The sequence below is a fragment of the Callionymus lyra genome, chromosome 16 (genome assembly GCF_982586985.1).
Source record: "Callionymus lyra chromosome 16, fCalLyr1.hap1.1, whole genome shotgun sequence".
NCBI lineage: Eukaryota > Metazoa > Chordata > Actinopteri > Syngnathiformes > Callionymidae > Callionymus > Callionymus lyra.
Window position 1 is genome coordinate 16,265,661 of NC_141833.1, and position 26,469 is coordinate 16,292,129.

General features: G+C 40.8%; 1 protein-coding gene across 5 annotated transcripts in view; it reads left to right on the forward strand.

Annotated features, from left to right (window-relative positions):
• The window catches only part of pard3ab (par-3 family cell polarity regulator alpha, b), a 121,801-nt gene that overhangs the window by 46,387 nt on the left and 48,945 nt on the right, over positions 1-26,469 (forward strand). For 4 of the 5 annotated variants that reach the window (XM_087811119.1, XM_087811120.1, XM_087811121.1 and 1 more), the window contains exons 6-13: positions 7,680-7,771; positions 10,037-10,120; positions 13,974-14,099; positions 15,241-15,742; positions 15,809-15,934; positions 19,095-19,133; positions 23,086-23,274; positions 23,359-23,529. In XM_087811119.1, coding sequence (XP_087667245.1) covers positions 7,680-7,771; positions 10,037-10,120; positions 13,974-14,099; positions 15,241-15,742; positions 15,809-15,934; positions 19,095-19,133; positions 23,086-23,274; positions 23,359-23,529 — 1,329 coding nt within the window. The remainder of the gene's footprint in view (positions 1-7,679; positions 7,772-10,036; positions 10,121-13,973; positions 14,100-15,240; positions 15,743-15,808; positions 15,935-19,094; positions 19,134-23,085; positions 23,275-23,358; positions 23,530-26,469) is intronic. The other variant, XM_087811123.1, reaches the window with a different exon arrangement.

Below are 26,469 nucleotides of genomic sequence, written 5' to 3' on the forward strand. Positions count from 1 at the left end.
CCAACGTTGCATCTGTAATGGAAGTGTTTGTCCGTTTCTGTGTCACGGAGAAGGATTCGGCAAAAAATCTACCAGGAGACGCAAAAAATGTGTGTTTGTGTGTGTGTGTGTGTTCGTTTGTGTACGTACAGTGCTCTGTCGTGGATGTGTGTTGGGTTTATCTCGCTGAAGGTATCTGTGCTGAATCAAGATCAGAGGAGACAAACACAAGTGCTCGGACTACACAACATCTGGACAATCGTTGACTGTAACCATGGTAACACTTCGTTGCAGATGATGGTAACAGGGACACTCGTAACATATCAGTAGTTACTTACAATAACGCGTTGGTTACAGAGGCCTTGGTATTGTTGTGATGGTAACGCCGACCTTCTCAACCATTGTGTTATCTCGGGGTCAAGGTGACCCGGCGGCCGGAAAATAAATGAGATAACAGATAAGGGTTAAGATAACACAAGGATAAAATATGGGAAAGTTATAGAAAACCTCAGGAACAACTGAATAGTAAGGGCAATGCTAGTAAGGCTGCAGTAGTAACTGTGAAGCTGTACGATGCTATAGTTACAGCAATGACGCTGGTAACAACTGAGTATTTACAGTCATGCAGTAATTACAGCAATGCTGGTAACAACGCATTAGTAACAGCGACTTTAGTAACAACTGAATAGTGACCCTTGGAAACAACTGAATATTTACATGATTGTGATGGTTTCAGTGGTGCTTGGAATGACGTGATGGTTACAGTAACCCTTGGTAACAACTGAATACTTACATGATAGCAATAGTTACAGTTGCACTGGGAATGGTGTAATGCTTACAGCAACCCTTAGTAACAACTGAATACTTACAGGATTGCGATAGTTACAGTGGTGCTGGGAACGATGTGATAGTTACAGTGGTGCTGGGAACGATGTGATAGTTACAGTGGTGCTGGGAACGATGTGATAGTTACAGTGGTGCTGGGAACGATGTGATAGTTACAGTGGTGCTGGGAACGATGTGATAGTTACAGTGGCGTTGGTAACGGTGTAATGGTTACAGTGACCCTTGAAAACAACTGAATATTTACATGATTGTGATAGTTACAGTGGTGCTTGGAATGACGCGATAGTTACAGCAACCCTTAGTAACAACTGAATACTTACAGGATTGCAATAGTTACAGTGGTGCTGGGAACGACGCAATAGTTACAGCGACCCTTGGTAACAACTGAATAGTTATAGCGACCCTTGAAAACAACTGAATATTTACAGGATTGTGATAGTTACAGTGGTGCTTGGAACGATGCGATAGTTACAGCAGCCCTCTGGTAACAACTGAGTACTTACAGGATTGCGATAGTTACAGTGACCCTTGGTAACAACTTAATAGTTACAGCGACCCTTGACAACAACTGAGTAGTAATAGCACCCTTGGTAATGACTAAATAGTTACCTTGATGCTGGTGATATAGTCACAGCAACGCTGGTATGAATATACAATACTATAGTTGCAGCCTCATCGCTACAGTGACATTATAGTTGATGTTTAGAATGATGCTAGCAATGACATTCTAGTTACAATGATGCTGGTATTACTGCTATCGTCGCAGAAACGCTGGTATAGTTTTTGGTAATAAGTTGCAGCTTTCTAGCTAAAGTGACTATAGTTGGAGGTTAAAATGACGCTGGTAAACATGCTGTTGTTACAGCAATCGTAGTAACGGTAGTGGTGCCTCGTAGAACGCAAAAGTTACAACTAAAACACTGACTAGGATGTTACCATATGATGGTCTTAGTGTAGCTTATGTTATACTGGTGTGTCAGAGTCTGTGGTTGTTGCATCATCTGTTGAAACAGTAGTAACACAGTAACAATATGGCAGTTGTTACACTCAGATGTAACAGTGATGGTTACAAACACACAAAGACCAACATGATAACATCATAACTAGTATCATCAGGTGTGACGACATCTGTTGGTCTTAAAAAAAAAAGAAGATAATTTTCACAGCTTTTACCACAGCAGTGCGATCGTCCTAAGAACAAGGTCAGCAACGGTAACGATCGTAACCATGGCAACAACATTGTTTTGTTGAAACGGCCGCAACAATAACGGTAACTGATGACCGAGGTTACAACACCTCGACTTGATGGTGATGACAACGGCGACGACAACACGCCGGAGATGAAAACACTACATCAGTGTGTGGTTTAATGACCCACTAGGTGATGCTGTAGAGCCGCCACTGCAGCCTGTGTGTGTGTGTGTTTGTGTTTGTGTGTCATTATTCCTGTGCGACTATTTCCTCAGATAAATGCTGCAGGTTTGTGTTTGTGCCTCTGCTTCACCGTTAATCTGCTCTTGTCGTCCTCTCGTGTTTCGCTCGTCTCTTTGTTGCCGCGACCTCGCCGGCGCCGACTCGCTGTCACGTCTGTGTGTTTTGAGTCCAGAACCAGGATTGACTTCGTTTCAAGTCGCTTGAATAAACCAGAGCAGATTAAAAATGCATCCAGAGCGGCGTCGCTTGGCGTCTGACGGTTGTTTTTTGTTGTTTTTTCGGAGGAAGATGGTCATGAAGATGATGATGATCTTCTAAACCTTCTGAGACTCGGTGCAGAACTTCATTGTTTGAAGCGCCTCCCTCAGGTGGAGCTGGATTTAAGGGAGAGTGAAAGTTGAACTTGAATTTCTGCCACCGGACGTGAATAATTCTCCTCCTTCTGCTCGCGTGGAGTCTCCTCTCCTCCCTCCTCCCTCCTTCACCCTCTCCTCTCCTCCCTCCTTCACCCTCTCCTCTCCTCCCTCCTTCACCCTCTCTCTCTCTCCCCCACATCTGTAATTCATGAGGCTCTTTCTGCAGCACATGAAGATTTCATTCAAGTAAACATCCTGAGCCGCCGTCGGCCATTGTTCGCCCGCTCGCCTTTTTGATCTGGACGCTGACACCCCTGTCGAGCTGTCGAGTCGGAGAGCGCCACCTGCTGAGACGGGCAGCAGGAAGACATTAAAGGGGGCGTGTCTCCTCCTCGTCACCCGCTGATGACATCACAGCAAAGGTGTCGACTAGTTGTGTGTATTGTCGAGAATCTGGCGATACGCTAAGTATCACGATACAGGGTCAATGATATGATGTATTGTGATACTGTAGTAACAAGGATATATTTGTAGTATTCTCGAGTACTTGACTCTGGTGTTTGAAGTCCTAACTGTTTTCATTTGTTTTGAAACCAAAATATGTCCAAACATCCGCTTTAAAAGCTGCTGTTGATTGTCGACTGTATCCTCTTGTCCTCAGTTGCAACTTCTTTCATTTGTTTTGAAACCAAAATATGTCCAAACAAGCTGATGGAGTCACTGTATCCTCTAGTCCTCAGTTGTAAATGCTTTCGTTGGTTTTCAAACCAAAATATGTCCAAACATCCGCTTTAAAAGCTGCTGTTGATTGTCGACTGTATCCTCTTGTCCTCAGTTGCAACTTCTTTCATTTGTTTTGAAACCAAAATATGTCCAAACAAGCTGATGGAGTCACTGTATCCTCTAGTCCTCGGTTGTAAATGCTTTCGTTCGTTTTCAAACCAAAATATGTCCAAACATCCGCTTTAAAAGCTGCTGTTGATTGTCGACTGTATCCTCTTGTCCTCAGTTGCAACTTCTTTCATTTGTTTTGAAACCAAAATATGTCCAAACAAGCTGATGGAGTCACTGTATCCTCTAGTCCTCAGTTGTAACTGCTTTCGTTCGTTTTCAAACCAAAATATGTCCAAACATCAGCTTTAAAAGCTGCTGGATGTCGACTGTATCCTCTCATCCTCAGTTGTAACTGATTTCATTTGTTTTGAAACCAAAATATGTCCCAAAATCAGATTTAAAAGCTGCTGGAGTCACTGTATCCTCTAGTCCTCAGTTGTAACTGCTTTCATTTGTTTTCAAACCAAAATATGTCCAAACATCCGCTTTAAAAGCTGCTGGATGTCGACTGTATCCTCTTGTCCTCAGTTGTAACTGCTTTCATTTGTTTTGAAACGAAAATATGTCCAAAAATCAGCTTTAAAAGCTGATGGTCTCACTGTATCCTCTCGTCCTCAGTCATCATCCGGGATTTCATTGTTATGTTAGCTGCAGAAAAAAAATCAATTTTTTATTTTATTTTTACACCTACTTAATTGAAATATAAACAACCAAAGAAGTAATACAAATAAAATAAAATTTGAAGGCCAAGATGAAACCATCTGGAAACCCAAAAACCATACAATGTTGTTGAATATCGAAAGTACTGTAAAAAAAACTTCAATATATCGGTATGTTGATATTTTCTCACACCCCTAGTGTTGACTCGCCAGTTTTGACTCCATGTCGAAAACTTAAACCGTCGTCGAAAATTGTCAAGTTAAGAAAATATATTGAATTATGACGACTAAATAAATACATGCTTGGCAGAGGTCTGCGCTCTCCGGGTGCTTTTGACGTTCCACCTTTTTCCGCTCAACTCCTGAACAAACAGTCCGGGGGCGTATTTCAAAAGCCGAGTCTGTGGGTCTTTGAACTTCCTTCCCCTCGTCGCCCTGGGAGGAGACGCCCCCCTAAAAAACCCCCTTAAAGCGTCTTAACTCACGAAGGTGTTTCGACACTTTCTTCACGAGCGACGGCACGACTCTCGAGTCGTTCTGTCATAACTGTTGAACGCCGACAATAACATCTCGTTGTCTCTGATTGAAGAATCGTAACCGTGAGTGAAGTGGATGTTTAAAGCGGCGCGGCAGCAATTTAAGAAACGCTGGAGGACGTTTCTGGTTATTGTCGCCGCTGATGGAAACACAAATGACACTCGGAGAACCGAGGCTCAGGAGGGAGAGCGAGTCGGTCGGCCATGTTGGAAGATATGAACCGAACAAGCTAATTGATAATATTAAGCTTATTTAACGCATGTTTATTTTGTATCTTTGTAAGTTTTTACTCTACAGTTTGCTATTTATGATAGAAAAAACTATGAAATTATATGTATTTTATAGTATAGATTAAAAACCTACATTATTGTAGTTTTCTTTACTAACACAAGTCAAGTTCTTTAATCATTGTCCAAATATGACTTTTAAATCGATAAAGGTATTATAAAAAATATTATAGATATAATCCAAATTTTAATAGATATTAATGTTACTGTACGTTTTAAATATTAATTAAATGTATTTTTATTTTTTTGTCAAACTCTAAATAAATTAAAACTACATCTTTTTTAAATTAAACAAGTTTTCTTTTTCGTGATTTAAAGGTCAATATTTTATTTTATTTTTTTGGGATTAATTCCACAAAATATTCCAATAACAAAAATGCCCATTTTCAGTTAAAATGCTTAGAGTGAGTTTTTTAATTGTTATGACAAAATTCTAAATAATAATAATGATTCAAAAGTAACCATTGATAGTTTATTTTTATTAGGTTTTATGTTTTTCTGACTCCAGAACATTGTTGTTTTTCGATCATGTGACCATCACAAGATGAGCCTAGTGGTCATAATGTAAAGGCTCATCTGTGTGCGTGCGTGCGTGCGTGTGCGTGCGTGCGTGCGTGTGTGCGCGTGTGTGTGTGTGTGTGTGTCTTCTACTGGGTTCTGATCAACTGAGCAAGATTTACGGTCCATGTTTGTCTGATGCTGCCGCGTCAGTGACACTGCGGTCAAAGTGCCAGGAAGGCGGAGTGAGCAGCACTTCATTAAAGTACACACACTCACACACACACACTTCATTTACCGTGAGAGGAAGAGCACGACTGGTCTCCGGTGGATCCTTCCATCAATGTTTAATGAGCTCGCGAGCAGAAACGTCCAGGAATCAAACAATCGTCTGAAGAAACACGCGCCGCTACCTGCCGCCGCCGCCGTCTGGCTGTCGGCCATTAAACCCGCAACTCTGGCCTGAATTATTGATGGCGGCGTCCATCTCTGCCCACTTGGACGACGGGAACGGACGCTTCAGGAAACACCCACCGAGGCTGTGAAGCGGATCCGTCCCGACTAATGGCTCTGGTTTGGTCCCATCGGGACGTCTTCTTTTTTGTTAACCGTCAGTAAAAGTTTTGACCGACTTCCTAAAGTCACTCGATGACCCGTAACATTCTAGCGCTTATGGTCAGAGCTGTCCGTCAAAAATACATAAAAATACTACATGTTCCTTCTACTCCCACTATTACTACTTATTCTGCTACTTCTACTACCACTACTACTCCTACATTACCACTTCTATGAATACTTTTACTTATTCTACTAATATTCTACTAATTCTACTACTTATTCTACTCCTACTTCTACTACTACTTATTCTACTACTACTTATTCTACTTCTAGTACTAGTTCTTCTACTACTTATTCTACTTCTACTTCTACTACTACTTATTCTACCTATTCTACTTATTCTAGTACTAATTCTTCTCCTACTAATTCTATTACTTCTAGTACTAATTCTTCTCCTATTATTACTTCTACTACTAATTATTCTACTACTTATTCTACTACTTATTCTACTACTACTAATTCTTCTACTACGTATTCTACTTCTACTACTAATTCTACTACTTCTACTACTAATTCTTCTACTACATTTACTACTTCTTCTACTACATTTACTACTTCTTCTACTCCCACTACTTGTACTACTAATTCTTCTACTACTTCTACTACTACTTATTCTACTACTTCTACTTCTACTACTAATTTAACTGTTACTTCTACTCCCACTACTACTCCTACTTTACTACTAATTCTATGACTACTTTTACTTATACTACTAATTATTGTACGACTTCTACTCCTTCTTCTACTTCTACTATTACTTATTCTACTTCTACTACTATTCTACTTCTAGTACTAATTCTTCTTATTTTCTTCTTTTTCTTCTCCTCAACCTTTATTGGGTATTTATTATACTTATTATCTTTGTTTCAATGTTATTACATCAGTCTTTCTCCTTTATACCATCATTTCAACTGTTTACACACATTTTTACTTTGAATACTTTTACTTTAGATTGTTTCAGTTTTACAGATTTACTGTATTTTATTCTGAAATTCCAAATTAATAAAAACAAAAAAAAGGAATTAAACTAAAATCTAACTTGGGTTGAAAAAAAAAGGACTTTGGAAAATTAGCAATTTAACATGAACATTAAAATAAAACTTGACTGTTATAAAGTTAATCCTTGAAAAATCTAAATATGTCCAGAGAAAAAAATGTGAGAAAATATGACTAAATATTATGTTTGTAAAGAAAATAAAAAAGGGTGTTAACGACCATAAATAGGAAAAATGTATCCAGACAAAAAACAACACTTGGTCTGCAGTCATATTGATATTGAGTGTTGTCATGTGACCTCGGTGTCATGGCAACCTGCTGCTCCTTCCTCGCCCTGACGCTCTCACATGTCGCCCTGAAACTTTAATGACTTCTCCTCCTGGTCCGGTCGACATGTCCTCGTGACGGTGCGACCATCATGTACTTCTACACCCGTGGACGACCTCCGCCCTCCTGGAGACGCAAGGTCCTGCTGGCCTCTCCGAGTGTTCCTCTGTCAGAGTGTCAGGAGTGTGTTGTGTCCGAAGAACGTGTCTCGTCAACTTCCTGGTTTAGAACCGCCATACCTGTTCTCATGCGACTCCTCTGTCGGCTCGGGATTGGAACCAACGACCTCTTCTATCTTTTCGCTGCAGGAGGACGAGGCCAGAGAAGAAGAGAACGGGAGGATTGAGCCGGTGGGTCGAGCGGACTCCTGCCTGGACCACACAGGAGCCAGGTCTCTGGAGTAAGTTCAACACTCCTGGTGGTTTTCCTAGTTTTCTCTTTTTTTATTCCATTCTTTTCTTCAAAAACTTCATCTATACTTCAGTATTTCCTCTGTTTTCTTCTTCTTGTACCTGATCGTTTTGTTATTCCTTTGATCTTCTGTCACTCTATTACCCTTTCCATCATTTCTTCTTCTCCTTTTCCTTCTTCTTACTGATCTATACTTCAATATTTCTTCTGTTTTCTTCTCTCCATCTACTTGTTCCTCATTGTGTTCTTGCACACCTTTGTTTTGTTATTCCTTTGATCTTCCGTCACTCTATTACCCTTTCCATCATTTCTTCTTCTCCTTTTCCTTCTTCTTACTGGTCTGTTCTTCAATATTTCCTCATTTTCTTCTCTCCATCTACTTGTTACACTCCATTGTTTTGTTATTCCTTTGATCTTCCGTCACTCTATTACCCTTTCCATCATTTCTTCTTCTTCTTTTCCTTCTTCTTACTGATCTACACTTCAATATTTCTTCTGTTTTCTTCTCTCCATCTACTTGTTCCTCATTGTGTTCTTACACACCTTTGTTTTGTTATTCCTTTGATCTTCTGTCACTCTATTACCCTTTCCATCATTTCTTCTTCTCCTTTTCCTTCTTCTTACTGATCTATACTTCAATATTTCTTCTGTTTTCTTCTCTCCATCTACTTGTTCCTCATTGTGTTCTTGCACACCTTTGTTTTGTTATTCCTTTGATCTTCCGTCACTCTATTACCCTTTCCATCATTTCTTCTTCTCCTTTTCCTTCTTCTTACTGGTCTGTTCTTCAATATTTCCTCATTTTCTTCTCTCCATCTACTTGTTACACTCCATTGTTTTGTTATTCCTTTGATCTTCCGTCACTCTATTACCCTTTCCATCATTTCTTCTTCTTCTTTTCCTTCTTCTTACTGATCTACACTTCAATATTTCTTCTGTTTTCTTCTCTCCATCTACTTGTTCCTCATTGTGTTCTTACACACCTTTGTTTTGTTATTCCTTTGATCTTCTGTCACTCTATTACCCTTTCCATCATTTCTTCTTCTACTCGTCATCTGTTTTTTTGTTTTCATCAGTCTTCTTTTCCTTCTTCTTTCTGGTCTTTACTTCAATGTTTCTTCTCTTCATCTACTTGTTCCTCATTCTGTTCTTACACTCCTTTGATCTTTCACCTTATTTCCCTTTTCCATCATTTCTCATTTTCTCCTTCTGTTTTTCTTTTTCTTCATTCTTTCTGATCTATACTACAGTATTTCCTTCTTTATTAATTTTTTATTCTTTTCATACTCCTTTGATCTTCTCTCGTCTTACTTCCTCCCTCATTCCTCACCTCTTCTTCTTCTCCTTCTCATCTATTTTATTTAAGTCATCTTTTCCTCCTTCTTCCAGATTTACACTTGAGTATTTTTCTTTTCTTTTCTTCTTCTCTAGTCCTCTGATGTTTTGTCTCTTTATCGTCTCCTTGTTTCTCTTTTCAATCTCGTCCTCCGACGGTAACTCGCGGCGACTCTTTAATCTGGTTTACTGGGATTATTGTGATTTAAGATGTTTCGCGCAGATTTCCTTCCGTCGCCGCTTTTGTTTGTGAAACGACTCATTTCCATAATTCTCTCTTTTGTGGGAGTCAAATGATCCGAGTCTCGCCGGTTTCTCCCACACACCCGGTATTAACCCCTCGCTCGCCCACCCCCGCCCCTCTCTCTCTCTCCTTCAGTTTGATATTCAGGTGATTATTATTGAGATTTTTCTGCGCGACTTGTTGTCGACGAGAGGCCTCCGTCTCCCCGAGCTAATCACGCTCGCGCTACCAACCTCTGAGGCGATTACGCCTGACATCTGCTGAAACCTGCGTCTCCGCCGCTCGCTCCCGTCGCCCCGGGCGACAAGAGTTCAGAGCGCCGGAGTAAAAAAAAAAAAAGTGATTTGTTTTTCCTCGCCGTGAAAAGTAAATATCGGCGAATGAAAGAAGGCGGCGCGTCAGTCAGTCGTCCGCTGGAGACTCGGAGTAGAGCGTCGCTTCATCTTCTGGATGTCAATCACTGGGGCTGTTGCCGTGGCAACGTATTTGTGGTTTCCTGCATGTTTTCACCTGGATTTTCCTACATTTTTACATGTAATTTCGTTTATTCTTTCTCCTGCACAGATTATTCTTTTTTTGTGTTTGTTTCACATTTGTTGTTTTCTTTTGGTTCACGTGGTGTCCTCCCCCCTTTCTGTCTCACCCCCTCACCCCCCCCCCCCCCCTCCCCTATAGAGAGATAGTCAAACTGGTGGAGGTCTCAAACGATGGAGGTCCTCTGGGGATCCACGTGGTTCCCTTCAGTGGTCGCGACCGCAGGTAACCCCAGATATCCAACGAGCTGTGGGGGGATCGAAGAGACACAGACACAGACACACACACACACACTCACACACAGACACACACACACACACACACACACACACACACACACACACACACACACACACACACACACACACACACACACACACACACACACACACACACACACACACACACACACACACACACACACACACACACACACACACACACACACACACACTCGCACACACACACACACACTCGCATCGGCCTCAAAGGTTTGATGTTAAATTTTTGTTGTCAACACGTTCTTTCTCTTTTTAATATTTAAACTTGTTCCGACTTTGATGTCAATATTTTGACTTTTATGTTGGTTCGTTTCATCTCCGCTCCTCGTGGTTAGTTTTCAACTTTAAAAGGTTTGACTTTCTAGAAAGTGATTTCATGACCAGAACTTTCACAGATTTTTTTTAAATCAGACTTTTTCAGAACTTTTCTTACCTATTTATTCATATTTAAATACACAATATTATTATACTTTTTATTTTTATGACTTTAATTGTGACTTTATCGTCGTTTTTTTGTATCGACGTTAACAAATCGACTCATAATCACCTTTTAAATCATGTCTTTTTGTAATTATGTTCGTTTTTCACTCATTATTATTGTCGTTTTATCACGTTTATTATTATTATTTATCATTGCTTTTGTGTGTTTGAGGAACTACATTTATCTGGACCTAAAGTATATGTTATATATTTATTTAGATTTATTTGTATAGAAATCAAATCAAAAACATAATTATTCAATGTGCTTTACAGAGAATTATCGTAATTCAACAAATAAAAATCATTAAATATGTAGAAATTAATTGAACAAGATTAGTTGAGAAAATAATAAATAAAATAAAAATGTGGATGCAAATAAAAAGGAAGCCTTGATCCATTATGAGGTAAAATTAACATAAAGAAATTAATAATAGATGTGTTTGTTGTTTTGGGAAATTTAGAAAACATTAAATAATTAATTTACAAATTAAATGTAAATAACTTTACATAATATATGAGAGTTTGCCATTTGAAAGCGAATCAATTGTTTTCCTTCGACTCGCTCCGGCGCCGCAGACGTCCGTCAGTTAATTAAAGTGAAACTTTAAAAAAAGTTCTTCTCAGAAACCGGATCAGCAGCTCCGGTCCAGTCCATCGAACCTCATCAACCTAAGAGCTCGTCTCTGATGGACTTCTTTATCGCCGTCCGTCACGGCTCGTGTTCCTCCTGGACCCGGGCCCAGAACTCCGCTCGGACAAACTCTCAACGACTTCCCGGTCAAGATGAGGATCGGCACCTCCGAGTCTGAGGCCCTGATTCTCGACCTGTAGACCAGGTCTTCAGGGTTCTCGAGGGTTTTCCTCGTGAAGACGAAGGTGAATCAAATCGTGGAAAATTAACGAAAAGAAGTACGAAAACTCTGAGAGAAGAAGTGACAGAAGATAAATAAAAGAAAGAACAGAAGAAAAGAAGGTCAGTTGAGTCTACAGTCAGTGATGAGGATCAGCTCCTCCGAGTCCGAGGCCCTGATTCTCGACCTGTAGACCAGGTCTTCAGGGTTCCTGAGGGTTTTTCTTGTGGAGACGAAGGTGAATGAAATCGTGGAAAATAAACGAAAAGAAGTACGAAAACTCTGAGAGAAGATGTGACAGAAGATAAATGAAAGAACAGAAGAAAAGAAGGTCAGTTGAGTCTACAGTCAGTGATGAGGATCAGCTCCTCCGAGTCTGAGGCCCTGATTCTCGCTTTGGTCCTCGACCTGAAGACAAGGTTTTCTTTGTGAATCAAATCATAGAAAATAAACGAAAAGAAGTACGAAAACTCTGAGAGAAGATGTGACAGAAGATAAATAAAAGAAAGAACAGAAGAAAAGAAGGTCAGTTGGGTCTACAGTCAGTGATGAGGATCAGCTCCTCCGAGTCTGAGGCCCTGATTCTCGCTTTGGTCATCGACCTGAAGACAAGGTTTTCTTTGTGAATCAAATCATGGAAAATAAACGACAATAAGTACGAAAACTCTGAGAGAAGATGTGACAGAAGATAAATAAAAGAAAGAACAGAAGAAAAGAAGTTGAGTCTACAGTCAGTGATGAGGATCAGCTCCTCCGAGTCTGAGGCCCTGATTCTCGCTTTGGTCCTCGACCTGAAGACAAGGTTTTCTTTGTGAATCAAATCATGGAAAATAAACGACAATAAGTACGAAAACTCTGAGAGAAGATGTGACAGAAGATAAATAAAAGACAGAACAGAAGAAAAGAAGAAGTTGAGTCTACAGTCAGTGATGAGGATCAGCTCCTCCGAGTCTGAGGCCCTGATTCTCGCTTTGGTCATCGACCTGAAGACAAGGTTTTCTTTGTGAATCAAATCATGGAAAATAAACGACAATAAGTACGAAAACTCTGAGAGAAGATGTGACAGAAGATAAATAAAAGAAAGAACAGAAGAAAAGAAGAAGTTGAGTCTACAGTCAGTGATGAGGATCAGCTCCTCCGAGTCCAAGGCCCTGATTCTCGACCTGTAGACCAGGTCTTCAGGGTTCTTGAGGATTTTCCTTGTGGAGACGAAGGTGAATCAAATCGTGGAAAATAAACGGAACGAAAACTCAAAAGAACAGAAGAAAAGAAGGTCAGTTGAGAAGCTACATGAGTCCGTGATGAGGATCAGCTCCTCCAGGTTCTGCTCCTCCACGACCCTCAAACGTCTCCTTGTGCTCCTCGACACGTCTAATCCCGGCCCCGATGAATGAACCGCATTCAGGCCCGAGTCGCGATAATCTGGATCTCGCTGTGACCGGCGAGATCACGACGACTTCCTGGCGCTCTGATCCCCTCGCCGCCTTTCAGGACGCGCCAGCGACTCTCCTCCGCCGCCGCGCTCACAGACGTAATCCGCTCGGTCACGCCGGATTACAAGGCAGCAGGAGCCGCTGCCGCATCCGCAGAGAGACGCTCCCCTGGTCCAGATTATCTCCGACGGAACTTCAGCTCGTCCTCCACAAAGACGAGAGAGTCGAGCGTCTGCAGACGAAAATATTGGAAACATTAAACGTTTCTAATGTTGACACTTGATCGTTGCACCAGGATCGGCTGAGGATCGAGTAGCTCGGTGCTCTGTTGGTCTGGTCTGGTGGCTCGATGATAACATTCTATATTGAATTCAGAAAGCTGTAAAATTAAGTATTTTGAATTGATAAATTTAGTTTTTTAATTATTAAAATCATTATATCAAACTGTATGTGTAAAAAAAAAAATAATAATAATCTGTTTAACAGTTTTTTATTCTAATTTTCAAGAACTTAATAATTAAACCTTTAAATATACAAATAAAATAATAATTCAATAATTAAAAAAAAAACATATCCATCCTTGAGATATAGAAATTAAAATGACGAATATGAAATGCTAATAAAACAACATTTCAATAAAATGAAAAAAAAATCAACCGTTTAATTCAACCTTTCATGACGCGAGCGAAATAAAGGAAACATATATTTATAAATAATTTAAAGGATTCGTTGTGGTAAACAAAAATAGGATTGGAATGTTACATTTAAGATGTAAAAAAATGTAAAAATTCTAAATGTATAAAAGAGAAGTAATTTGTTTTTTGTTAGCAAAATATTAAATGAATTAAAGTTTTAAATCTTGCATCCACTTGACTGAGGCGGCAGATCATGAATAAAACTAATACAAATCAATATTTGGAACAAAAGTCAAATATAATGGCCCGAAATAAAAACTTTATTTGTTGCTAGAACTTCCTCAAATGAGCCGTACAGGTGGAGGGAGCTCACCTGCTTGACCTCTTGACCCCCGCAGGACTCTGGGCTTGCTGGTCAAGCGTCTGGAACACGGCGGGAAAGCGCAGCAACAAGGACTCTTCCAGGAAAACGACTGCATCGTTCGCATCAACAACGGCGACCTGAGGAACATCCGCTTCGAACAGTAAGACCACAGGGGGCGCTGTTCCCTCAGACCTTATCTCCTTTCATCGTTGCTGGAATTCTGTCTCGAGTGTCGCTGGGCTTTAGGGATCATGGGGGGGGGGGAGGGGGGTCCTCTTGGGAACGTCGCTGGCTGGGAACAGGAGTCTGGAATCTCATCATAAAGTCTGACAGCAGATATTTAGCATTTCATCCAGCTGGCCTCAGGAGTCCTACAGACCTGAGCGACAGCAACAGGTGCTGCTGACACCAGTGATGAGAGTCCTTGGTTTTATCTTCAAATCTAATAACATATATTTGAGTTTTTTATTTTACTTAGATTCTTTTTTCCATCTTTTTTTGGTTTTCTGTGTCGTTTTCTTTCTTATTGTCATTTCTTTACTCTTTGTTCATCTGTTCTGACGAGATTATTTTACTTTCATTCATTCATTTAATCAGACGTGTCTAGAAATTATCGCTGACATCAAAATATTGAATTGCGAAATTTAAAATATTGAAATTGTATATATTTTTTAAGCATTTACTTGTATTTTTTCAGAATAATTTGATTTAAAAGTTTCTTTATCTAAAGGTTAATTTAAAAAAAACAATCATTCAATCATTTATATATTGAAAGGTAGATTTTTATTAAATAATTGAATTAAAAAAGTTCCAATATTCTTCTAATTAATGCATTTTTAAACCTGTAGTTTGATATTTTAATTCCAATAATTAAAAAACTATTTCTCTAGATTCATTATATTTTAATTTCGTAGCCATTTAAATCACATCATGTGATCATCTGTGCGTCGCATGATTGGCTGAAAGTTTAATCATGTACTTATTATAGCAACATTTTTATATTGAATTTAAAAGGCTACAAATCAAAACATATTGAAGTTAATGAATATATTTGTGAATTATATGAATCATAATATCAAACTGTATGTGTAAAAATGTGAAAATATTCTAATTCTTAAATTCAAATTTATAAAAACCTCAGAAAATAGACATTTTTCAATTAAATTATTCATGAAAACAACTTTTATCCTTTGAATATATATGTTTTTTAATAGATTATACAAGAAAATGTTACGCTTCAGTCTTCTGATGCACGTGTTGTGCGAACGAGTTCACCTTTAACCCTGGTTTCTTCCCCTCAGAGCCCAGAACATGTTCCGTCAGGCCATGCGTTCTCCGGTCATCATGTTCCACGTGGTCCCGTCGACCCTGAAGGCCCACTACGAGCAGATCTCCCAGCCGGACAAGAACCCGGAGCTGTCGGGCCGCTTCAGTCCCGAGTCCTTGTCCGGGAGCGTGGTGTCCGGGGCGGAGCCGAGGATCTCCAGACACGGGTCGCACCATCACCAGGAGGGGAGCGAGGTCTACCATCCACTGCCTCACCCGGCGGTGTCGGCCGCCAAACCCCCCACCGGGCAGAACCACTCGCCCCAGAGGGGTCCGACTCCCACCGCCGGGTTCACCAAGAAGGTGGGCCGGAGGCTCAACATCCCGCTGAAGAAGGGTCCGGAGGGTCTCGGCTTCAGCATCACGTCCCGGGACGTCCCGCTCGGAGGCTCCGCCCCCATCTACGTGAAGAACATCCTGCCGCGAGGGGCCGCCATCCAAGATGGCCGCCTGAAGGCAGGAGACAGGCTGCTGGAGGTGAGACGACTCGACGGGCGTCACGGAGAGCTGTCAGTCAAGGCTGACGAACACACTCTGACGCAGGTGAACAACGTGGACCTGAACGGGCGGACGCAGGAGGAGGTGGTGTCGCTGCTGCGGGCCACGCCCATGGGGGGCGCTGTTGTGCTGCTGGTGCTGAGACAGGAGGAGACTTTCCTCACCCGAGAGGTGAGTTCATGCTCCTCTTCCTCACCTCCTCCTCTTCTTCATCATCCTTACCTCCTCTTCTTGCTCATCCTAACCTCCTCTTCTTCTTCATCATCCTCACCTCCTCTTCATCATCATCCTCACCTCCTCTTCATCATCCTCACCTCCTCTTCATCATCATCCTCACCTTCTCTTCTTCATCTTCACCTCCACTTCTTCATCATCCTCACCTCTTCATCACCCTCACCTCCTCTTCATCATTCTCACCTCCTCTTCATCATCCTCACCTCCTCTTCTTCATCATCCTCACCTCCTCTTCTTCATCATCCTCACCTCCTCTTCTCTATCATCCTCACCTCCTCTTCTTCATCATCCTCATCTCCTCTTCTTCATCGTCCTCATCTCCTCTTCTCTATCATCCTCACCTCCTCTTCTCTATCATCCTCACCTCTTCTTCTTCATCATCCTCACCTCTTCTTCTTCATCATCCTCACCTCCTCCTCTCTATCATCCTCACCTCCTCCTCTCTATCATCCTCACCTCTTCTTATTCATCATCCTCACCTCCTCCTCTCTATCATCCTCACCTCCTCCTCTCTATCATCCTCACCTCTTCTTATTCATCATCCTCACCTCCTCCTCTCTATCATCCTCACCTCCTCCTCTCTATCATCCTCACCTCTTCTTCTTCATCATCCTCACCTCCTCCTCTCTATCATCCTCACCTCTTCTTCTTCATCATCCTCACCTCCTCTTCTTCATCATCCTCACCTCCTCTTCTTCATCATCCTCACCTCCTTTTCTTCATCATCCTCACCTCTTCTTCTTCATCATCCTCACCATCCTTCTTCATCATCCTCACCTCCTCCTCTCCATCATCCTCCCCTCTTCTTCATCGTCCTCACCTCCTCCTCTCTATCATCCTCACCTCCTCCTCTCTATCATCCTCACCTCTTCTTCTTCATCATCCTTACCTCCTCCTCTCTATCATCCTCACCTCTTCTTCTTCATCATCCTCACCTCCTCCTCTCTATCATCCTCACCTCCTCCTCTCTATCATCCTCACCTCTTCTTCTTCATCATCCTCACCTCCTCCTCTCTATCATCCTCACCTCTTCTTCTTCATCATCCTCACCTCCTCCTCTCTATCATCCTCACCTCCTCCTCTCTATCATCCTCACCTCTTCTTCTTCATCATCCTCACCTCCTCTTCTTCATCGTCCTCACCTCCTCCTCTCTATCATCCTCACCTCCTCCTCTCTATCATCCTCACCTCTTCTTCTTCATCATCCTCACCTCCTCCTCTCTATCATCCTCACCTCTTCTTCTTCATCATCCTCACCTCCTCTTCTTCATCATCCTCACCTCCTCTTCTTCATCATCCTCACCTCCTCTTCTTCATCATCCTCACCTCTTCTTCTTCATCATCCTCACCATCCTTCTTCATCGTCCTCACCTCCTCCTCTCTATCATCCTCACCTCTTCTTCATCGTCCTCACCTCCTCCTCTCTATCATCCTCACCTCCTCCTCTCTATCATCCTCACCTCCTCCTCTCTATCATCCTCACCTCTTCTTCTTCATCATCCTCACCTCCTCCTCTCTATCATCCTCACCTCCTCCTCTCTATCATCCTCACCTCTTCTTCTTCATCATCCTCACCTCCTCTTCTTCATCGTCCTCACCTCCTCCTCTCTATCATCCTCACCTCCTCCTCATCTTGTCTGGTCTCCTGCTCTCCTGAGATAGCAGATTGATGGATGTGGAGAACAAACAGACTGAGTCCTCAGTGAGCACCGTCTGAATATCAATAAGTCGACGAGCCGCTCATGAAACATTCTTAACTTCTCCGAAAACATGACTCGGCAGATTTTGAAGTTGTTCTGCGATGTTTCCACGCCACTGTAGTTGATGATGTCACAGGAAGTCCCTAACACTCGGTCATACTCGCGGTGACTCGATCCACTCGGAGAGACAGACTTCCATGACTCTGGGACGCCAGAGTGAATTTATTTGTGGCACGCCGGCAGCGTCGGGTCTCCGGGGGCGTCAGAGCGGCGAGTTTGTCAGCCGCCGCTTGATTAGTGACAATTATCACAGCGAGCGGCGAAGACGAGGCCGTCGGCGAGCTGTCACCGCAGGCGAGGAAGTGGCTGACGAGTCAATACTGCAGGTCGGAGTCTGCAGTATTGACTCGTTAGCATGAGATCATCGACTTGTAGAATGCAGCTATGTTAGCGTAGCATTGCAGCTAAGTTAGTGTCGCTGGCAACTATGTTAGCATAGCATCGTACCTGTTTTAGTAGCAGTTAGCACAGCACTGCTGCTGTGTTAGTGTAGCACCTATGTTAGCACAGCATTGCAGCGAAGTTAGTGTCGCTAGCAGCTATGTTAGCATAGCATCGTACCTGTTTTAGTAGCAGTTAGCACAGCACTGCTGCTGTGATAGTGTAGCACCTATGTTAGCACAGCATTGCAGCTATGTTAGTGTCGCTAGCAACTATGTTATTGTCGCTAGCAGCTATGTTAGCATAGTATCATACCTGTTTTAGCATAGCACCTATGTTGCCACAGCCCTGCTGCTGTGTTAGTGTAGCACCTATGTTAGCACAGCACTGCAGCTGTGTTAGTGTAGCACCTACGTTAGCGTAGCCTTTCAGCTATATCAGTGTCGATAGCAGCCATGTTACCATATTATTTCAGCTACGTTAGTGTCATACCTACGTTAGCGTAGCATTTGCAGTTGTGTTAGTGTAGCACCTACGTTAGCATGTTAGTGCAGCTGTTGTGGTCTAGGGTTGCAGCTGTGTCACTGTATTACTTAGCTTTGCGTAGCGTTGCACCTGTGTTAGTGTAGCACCTAAGTTAGCATAGTATTGCAGCTATATCAGTCTCACTAGCAGCCATTTTGGCAAAGCATTGCAACTGTGTTCATAAAGCATAGATGGATAAACTTTATTCTTTGTTAGCATAGCATTGCAGCTATGTCAGTGTCGCTAGCAGCTGTGTATTGCAGTCATTGTAGTGTATTGTGTCATTGTAGCACCTAAGTTAGCGTATCATTTGCAGCTGTGTGAGAGTAGCACCTTAGCTAGCTTAGCATTGATGCTTTGTTAGTTACTTAGAGTAGCATGTTAGCACTTTGAGGTTGTCGTGATCATTTCTTTTTTTTACTGTCCTCCAGCAGAACGCAGAACCCCAAACACAGAACCCCCGAGAGACGGTGAGCTACACCCCAACACCTGTTCACATCTCACCCTTCATCCACACATGACACTCTTGTTATTTTATATTATTTATTTTCCCATGTTCCGTGTTCCATAGTAGTTCAGTTACAGATGATTGACAGGTCGAACCGCTGACCGCGTCTTCACCACTTTTTCGAAAACTCCTCGGAAAACTTTTAAATCGTTGCGAGCGTTCTGCCGACAAAGCGCCACTCGCTACGGTTTTTTTCCTCCCAAAAGTCCTCGCCCTTTCCCAGCAGCCTTAATGGAGTTGATAGATGTTGTCATGGTCGAAGCGTGGACGCGCCGCTGAGTGGACGGTCAGACGTGTGTGAGGTAATGCATGTATTGATTTGTTGACGAGGAAACAAAAATCATCTTAAGTGATGAATCACGAGAGACTCCAGAGACACGAACACTCAGAGAATTAATTTAACATTTTAGTCTTTTTTTTTTTTCCTATTCAAAACGATTTTTAATGTTCGCCGTTTTAATATTATTATTTTGTTTATTGTTACTATGAAGTATATCGGTGCAATCACAAGATTTAATCTTCTTTTTTTTAAATTGAATTGTTGTTATTTTTTTCAAGAATTTAATTAGAAAAACAAATAATTTAACTCAATATTTTCTTTATTAAAAAGTTGACTAACTTTTTAAATTAAATAATTGTTAAAGAAATTCAGAAATAATTATATATATTTTTAATTTGTGTAAAAAACAAACATTTTATTAAATATATTTTAAATAATAGCCTTTTAAATTCGATATAAAACTATAGATATAATAGTAACATAATTTTTATATTAAATTAATATTGAATTTAGAACAAAAAAAGGGAGTCATTATAATTCACTATATTAATTATTAATTAATATTACTACTTAATATCACTGTTTGTGTAATTGAAAATATTAAAAAAAAAAATAATAATTCAATGATTGGAAAAAATATGTTTTTATTGTGACTTGGATTATTCTCAAGAGTCTTTATTTAATTTGAATTTATCAAATAATGGTTCAAATCATAAGAAAAAAAAGGTTCCTATTCATTATTTATTATTTAATAATTTTCCCCAATTTAAAGTTTTTGTACTTTTATAGTGGAAATAAAAAGTTCCAAATCTGTTACAGGAAATAGAAATTGGGGTTCAGCAGCTTTTTTCATTATCTGCCCGAGTCGCAAACACTTTCTTGTTTTAAACTCTTCCACTCGGGTCGAGCGGCACCTGGACCCGCGGTACCATCCGTCCTCGGTGCCGCCGCTGTCGGGCCTGTAATGGGGTCCATAACGCGAACACCGGGCTCGGCCGTCGACCGCATCCGTCTCGCCCGCAGTAACACGACTGCAGACGTCGTCCATCAACGCTCCGGTTCTCCGGTGTAACGATGCAGCTCTCCTGATGGAGGCGCCGTCATCAGCATCCATCTGAGATTACAGCCGAATTACCTCCATCTGAGAGTCTGCAACACAACAATGTTACTTCACTTCTCTCAGGGAACATTCCCGCGTCGGAGTGATTGAAGTGTTTTGATACTTTTTGACTGAAGTCAGAACCAGAGATAAAAGTTCAGATGGAAGTTGAACAAGGATGTCTATGTAGAAATATAAATATTATATTTAGCAACACTTACTAAATCATTCTAATTGTCACATCATCACATTATTATTATTATCGTAGTTCTTTTTATCAGAATATTTATCGTGAATTAATCAACATATAGAAAGAAATCTGCTCTGAATCACACAACAGAAGATTATAATTAATAAGTAAAGATAATTTAATAGCGAAATAAGAAGAGGCTTTTATAAACACATTTAAATATATATATATTTGTATCTCAACATTTGTATAAACTAATATAAGGGTTTTAAAAATGTCTTGGAGAATAATTGACCACAAAATAATTGACAAAATGTAAATTAAAATGTAGATTTAATTTAATTTAATAAATGTGTTTATGTTAGTCTGTGTGACATAACATGGATTCTAAATAAAAATATATTGTAATTATTATAGTCATTTTCATGTAAATATACGATTTGTTTTGTAATTTACTTGTTTTGTAAAACTATGGTTAGAAATATGCATAAATTACACACTCAAATATACAAATCTATAACATTATACTTTTAAAATAATTGATTTATCAAAGTAAATAAATATATATTAAAACAAATTTTAAAAAAACGTTGCATCTGGAGATTTGCATAAACTAATAAGTTTTATATATTTTGTCAATTAAAACATTATCAAATTAATTGTATGTGATTTTATAGTGTGGTGGTCGCGCGGCAGGTCATGTGACCCAGGTCATGTGACCCAGGCACTAAGACGACTATCTCTCCTAGAGTATAAAGTAACGTGGTCCTCGGTCTTGTGTAAACTGATCGACCCCGGAGTCACGTTGAAACGGCGTCCTTGCCGTGAAAGTGAGAACCATGAGGTCGGACTCGATCCTCGCCCCCCCTCCCTCCTCCCTCCCATCCGTCCGTCCGTGCGGCAGGAAAAGGAAGTTATTCTTTTTTTAATTATCTTCTAATTCAATTCCGAGTCTCTCCGTGGGCTCCGGAATAATTAAATTGCTGTTGTTCTTCTAAATGTTGGACATTTCCCAGGAGTCTTTGCTGCAGCTCCTTCTCCTGCAGAGCAACAACTGATGTTTCCTCCCCCCTTCTCCCCCTTCTCCCCCTTCTCCCCCGTCTCCACACTCCCACCCCTCCGGAAACAAAGCAGCTAATGACGCCCGACACCGAGACCCCTGATTGAATTCATCAGCGTGCACGTAATTACAGCCGAGAGCGCGCACGTGCATTCAGGCGACAGCTGTCAAATAACGAGCGGCGCAGAAAAGGTCTTATTGTGAGGGAGGAGGGAGAGAATGTGAGGGGAGAGGGGGATGAAGAGGGGAAGACAAGAGGGGTGACTAGAGGGAGGTGAAGAGAGGAGGGGTGGGTGAGACAGGTGAGAAATAAAGGGGAGGAAATGGATGGTGGGAAGAAAATGTGGAATAAATGTAGTTAAAGATTGTGTCAAGAGTCTGGCGATACGATACGTATCACGATACGGTGACAACGATACGATATATCGCGATACTGTAGTAAGGAGGATATGTTTGTAGTATTGTCGAGTACTTGACTCTAGTGTTGTAGTATTTACAGACCACATGACTCTTGAAGAAGTTGTAACTGCTTTCATTTGTTTTCAAACCAAAATATGTCCAAGCTGATGGCGTCGTCTGTATCCTCTCGTCCTCAGTAGTAACTGCTTTCATTTGTTTTAAAACCAAAATATGTCCAAACATCAGCTTTATAAGCTGATGGCGTCGTCTGTATCCTCTCGTCCTCAGTAGTAACTGCTTTCATTTGTTTTAAAACCAAAATATAAGTAAGTAAGTAATATGTCCAAACATCAGCTTTAAAAGCTGATGGCGTCGTCTGTATCCTCTCGTCCTCAGTAGTAACTGCTTTCATTTGTTTTAAAACCAAAATATGTCCAAACCTGATGGCGTCGTCTGTATCCTCTCATCCTCAGTCATAGCTGGAATCTCGCTGGATTTCATTCCTCCTTTTTATTTGCGGAGGACGTAATCACTGCTGCCATCTAGTGGCCGGACTTTTAATTGCAACACAAATATGAACAAACGCAGTGAATGTTTTAATGTTACCGGAAATAAGTGTTTTATTTGATTCACACTTTATTGAAATATACATTTACAATAAGAATAGTTTGAAGTGCTGTTGAATATTGATACAGTATTGTGAAATAAAAAATATTGCAATATATTTGTCAATCAATGTTTTCCAAACTCTTAGAAAAGAAACAAAACATTCTTTCTTTCTCTGTGGTTTGCGTTGCACAACAAAAACATTATGACCAGCTGCGTCACACACACACCACAGTGTCTGTGCTGCTGCTGACCTCGGCTCCCTTTTTTTTTGTGGCAGAAGCTGGAGGAGGACGAGCTGGTCATGACCCCCGATGGCACGCGAGAGTTCCTGACCTTCGAGATCCCGCTCAGCGACTCAGGGTCGGCGGGCCTGGGGGTCAGCGTGAAGGGGAACCGGTCCAAGGAGAACCACGCCGACCTCGGCATCTTCGTCAAGTCCATCATCAACGGAGGCGCCGCCTGCAAGGTCGGCGCGTCGTCACTGTTGTGACTCATGATCAGGAGGTTTTTTGTTGACACGGGTTCCGTCTCCCCTCTGGCGCGGGAACAGGACGGGAGGCTACGGGTCAACGATCAGCTGGTGGCCGTGAACGGAGAGTCTCTGCTGGGGAAGACCAACCACGAGGCCATGGAGACCCTGAGGAAGTCCATGTCCACGGAGGGGAACAAGCGAGGGACGATCCAGCTCATCGTGGCCAGACGAGTGGGCAGGAGGACCGACGTGAGTCACCGCGAGTCGTTAATGACGAAATGTAGCATCGATGTATGGAAGTGTATCATCAGCATATTGAACGTTTAATTCAACTTTTTACATTTTTAAATAAAAAATGTTGTTTTTTTTTTAAAAATACATTGAATTCAATCTGTTCTATATTTAAAGATATTTAAAATGTATTTTTTATTTTTTTTTAAATTGAATATTTAAATAAAGTACACATAGAGTTTGATATTTTTATTCAAATAATTAAAAAAATCGATTAAAAGTCTTTTAAATACAATATAAAGTAGTTGCTATAATAGTGCCGTCGGACAATAACGTTTGCCTTGGAATCTTCCCATGATGCACCAGTGCTTCTTCGTGACCACATGACCCCGTGTGCGTCGCATGATTGGCTGAGAGTTCGATCAAGTAGCTCGGTGCTCTACTGGTATAGTCTGGTGAGACTAGTATAGCAACATTTTAATATTGAATTTAAAATACTACAAATGAAAAGATTATTTAGAATATTTATTTTTGAATTATTGTAATTATAATATCAAACTCTACGTGTAAAAAATAAATAAATAAATTTAAAAAATATTCAATCATGAATTAATTATTCAATCAATTATTGAATTAAATGGTCAAAAAAATTGCAATGCTAAAAAAAGAATCAATATTTTTTTGAATTTTAAATGTTAAATAAATTTTGTGACACTGATTTACTTACTTACTATATGATGCTGTGTAGTTGTGTAGTTGTGTTAAAACATCCTATCAAGTCCTTAGAATGAGTTTAAATCCGATGAACTTGACGATGTTTTTGAGCGAAGGAGGAAGTCGTCGACTCGGCGTAAAGTCTCGTCGTGCGATTCAACTGAATCGTTCTTTTGAGTTTTTTCTTAACAAAACAAACCTCTGACCCGTGGAGCACACGCTGGTCCTCTGAGACCTCCCTCGGTCAGACTGTAGAGTCAGAGTCGTGGGTCAGAGCGGTTCAGTGACACACACACACACACACACACACACACACACACACACAGTTGAGAGAAAGAAACTTCCAAACTTTTTTTCGTCTGTCGTGTTTTTACATTCACGGTGCAGCTCGACCTGTCGTGTGTGTGTGTGTGTCTCTGTGTGTGTGTGTCTCTGTGTGTGTGTGGCTGTGATCGCCTCTGGCACTGCCTGACTTCCTCTGCTCTCGCTGTGTCAGAGTTTTGATTTCCCTTCGGTCTGACTGGTAATTGAAAGCAGAAGCTGAGGCCTGAAGGTGTGTTTTGTGCCAGTGTTGCTCTCCAGCGAGTGTGTGTGTGAGTCTGTGTACCAACGTGTGCGTTGTTTGTCCACGACCGGCACCTGGATGTACGAGCGATGTTTCAACTTGTTTTTGGGAGATTCCTGTCATTTAATTCCGTTGATTTGTTGTGTAACATTTTGGCGTGAAATACTGACAACACACACGCAGACACACACACACACACACAGCTTAGATCAACACACACACACACACACTCAGACGAATGAAAAACATACCCAAACGTGCTAGAGTTTAAGCAAACACACTTCCAGTCACACACTTGTGGAAACAAATGCACTCAAAACATACCAAATGGACACACAAACACATTCATTTGCTAACACAAATACACAAAAACAAAACGTTCACAGGAGAGAAATTAGACACACACAAGCAAAGTAGAACATACACACACTTCTATAAATACGCACACAAATGAGCCAAAAAAAAGACACAATTATAAAAGTAACCACGGAAATTAAATTCAGACGCACAATAAACACAAAATAATTTGGAATCACACTCTTTGGTGTTTGTACACAATAGTCCAAGAGTAAGAGGACGCTCCTCTGGCCTGAGAATGTCTCGTGACCCCTCGGAGCCAGATGACCTCAGCAGTGACTGAACCATGAAATGACCTGTTAACTCTGGACCGGGAACACCTCGGTTACATTCAGCTGGTCAGGGGTGAGATTCTTCACCTGGTCGCCGGTGAGCAATGCTCTGGTGTCTCATCCTTCTCCCGGAATCGAACCCGCGGTTTGTTATCGTCGCCGGACAAACTCTGATATCGATCCTCGGCTCGTTAGCACAACTGCTATCTTTGACGCCGCAATGTGGCAAAATGCTAACGACACACACTCGTAGACTCATACAGAGACACACACGGAAACACACACACACACACACACACACACACATATACACACACACACAGGTGAGGGCTGCGAGTTCAGCAACACAAAAGTGTCGACTCCGGAGGAAAAAGTCCAGATAGCGGGAAAACTGTTAGCATTAGCATAGATAACGGCTAATAATTAATGTGTTCAGCCGCCGCGACGGTCACGTGACCTCGAGGACTCGCTCAGGGATTCTCTCCTCACAAACTACAAGCTTTTATTTTGAAATGAGCGTTGAGTTTGACTTGTTAAAATGTATTTTTTAATTAATTTAGGGTGTCGAGTTTAAATGTATCTTTTATTTATTGGGGTTATCATGACAATTTGTTAAAAAAAACAACTAAAATAAAATAAAATAAATTAGAACATATCGTGAAAAATGTCACAAAAAATATAAAATAAAAATAAATGCGCCTTCCTTTCCTGTCCACTGTGGTCTGTCTTTAAATACATATAAATATATATATTATTATTAGTTATTTCCTCCTTTTCTGTAATGTATGAATGAAAGATAACTATTTACATAAGATATTGTTTTGTTATAAATGTTTATTTTTGTTGATATATTAAGACTTATTTATTATTATTATTATTATTTATTGAAGTTTTACTAGTTGTGTTCATTATTGTTTTGTTTTTATTATCTTTATTTGTATTGTTTATATATTTTTACAACTCAAATTTTCCCATTATAAGCAGAATAAAGGATAATCAATAAAAATCATGTGACTCTCGATGACACTCGTCGATTCTGTCGAATCAATC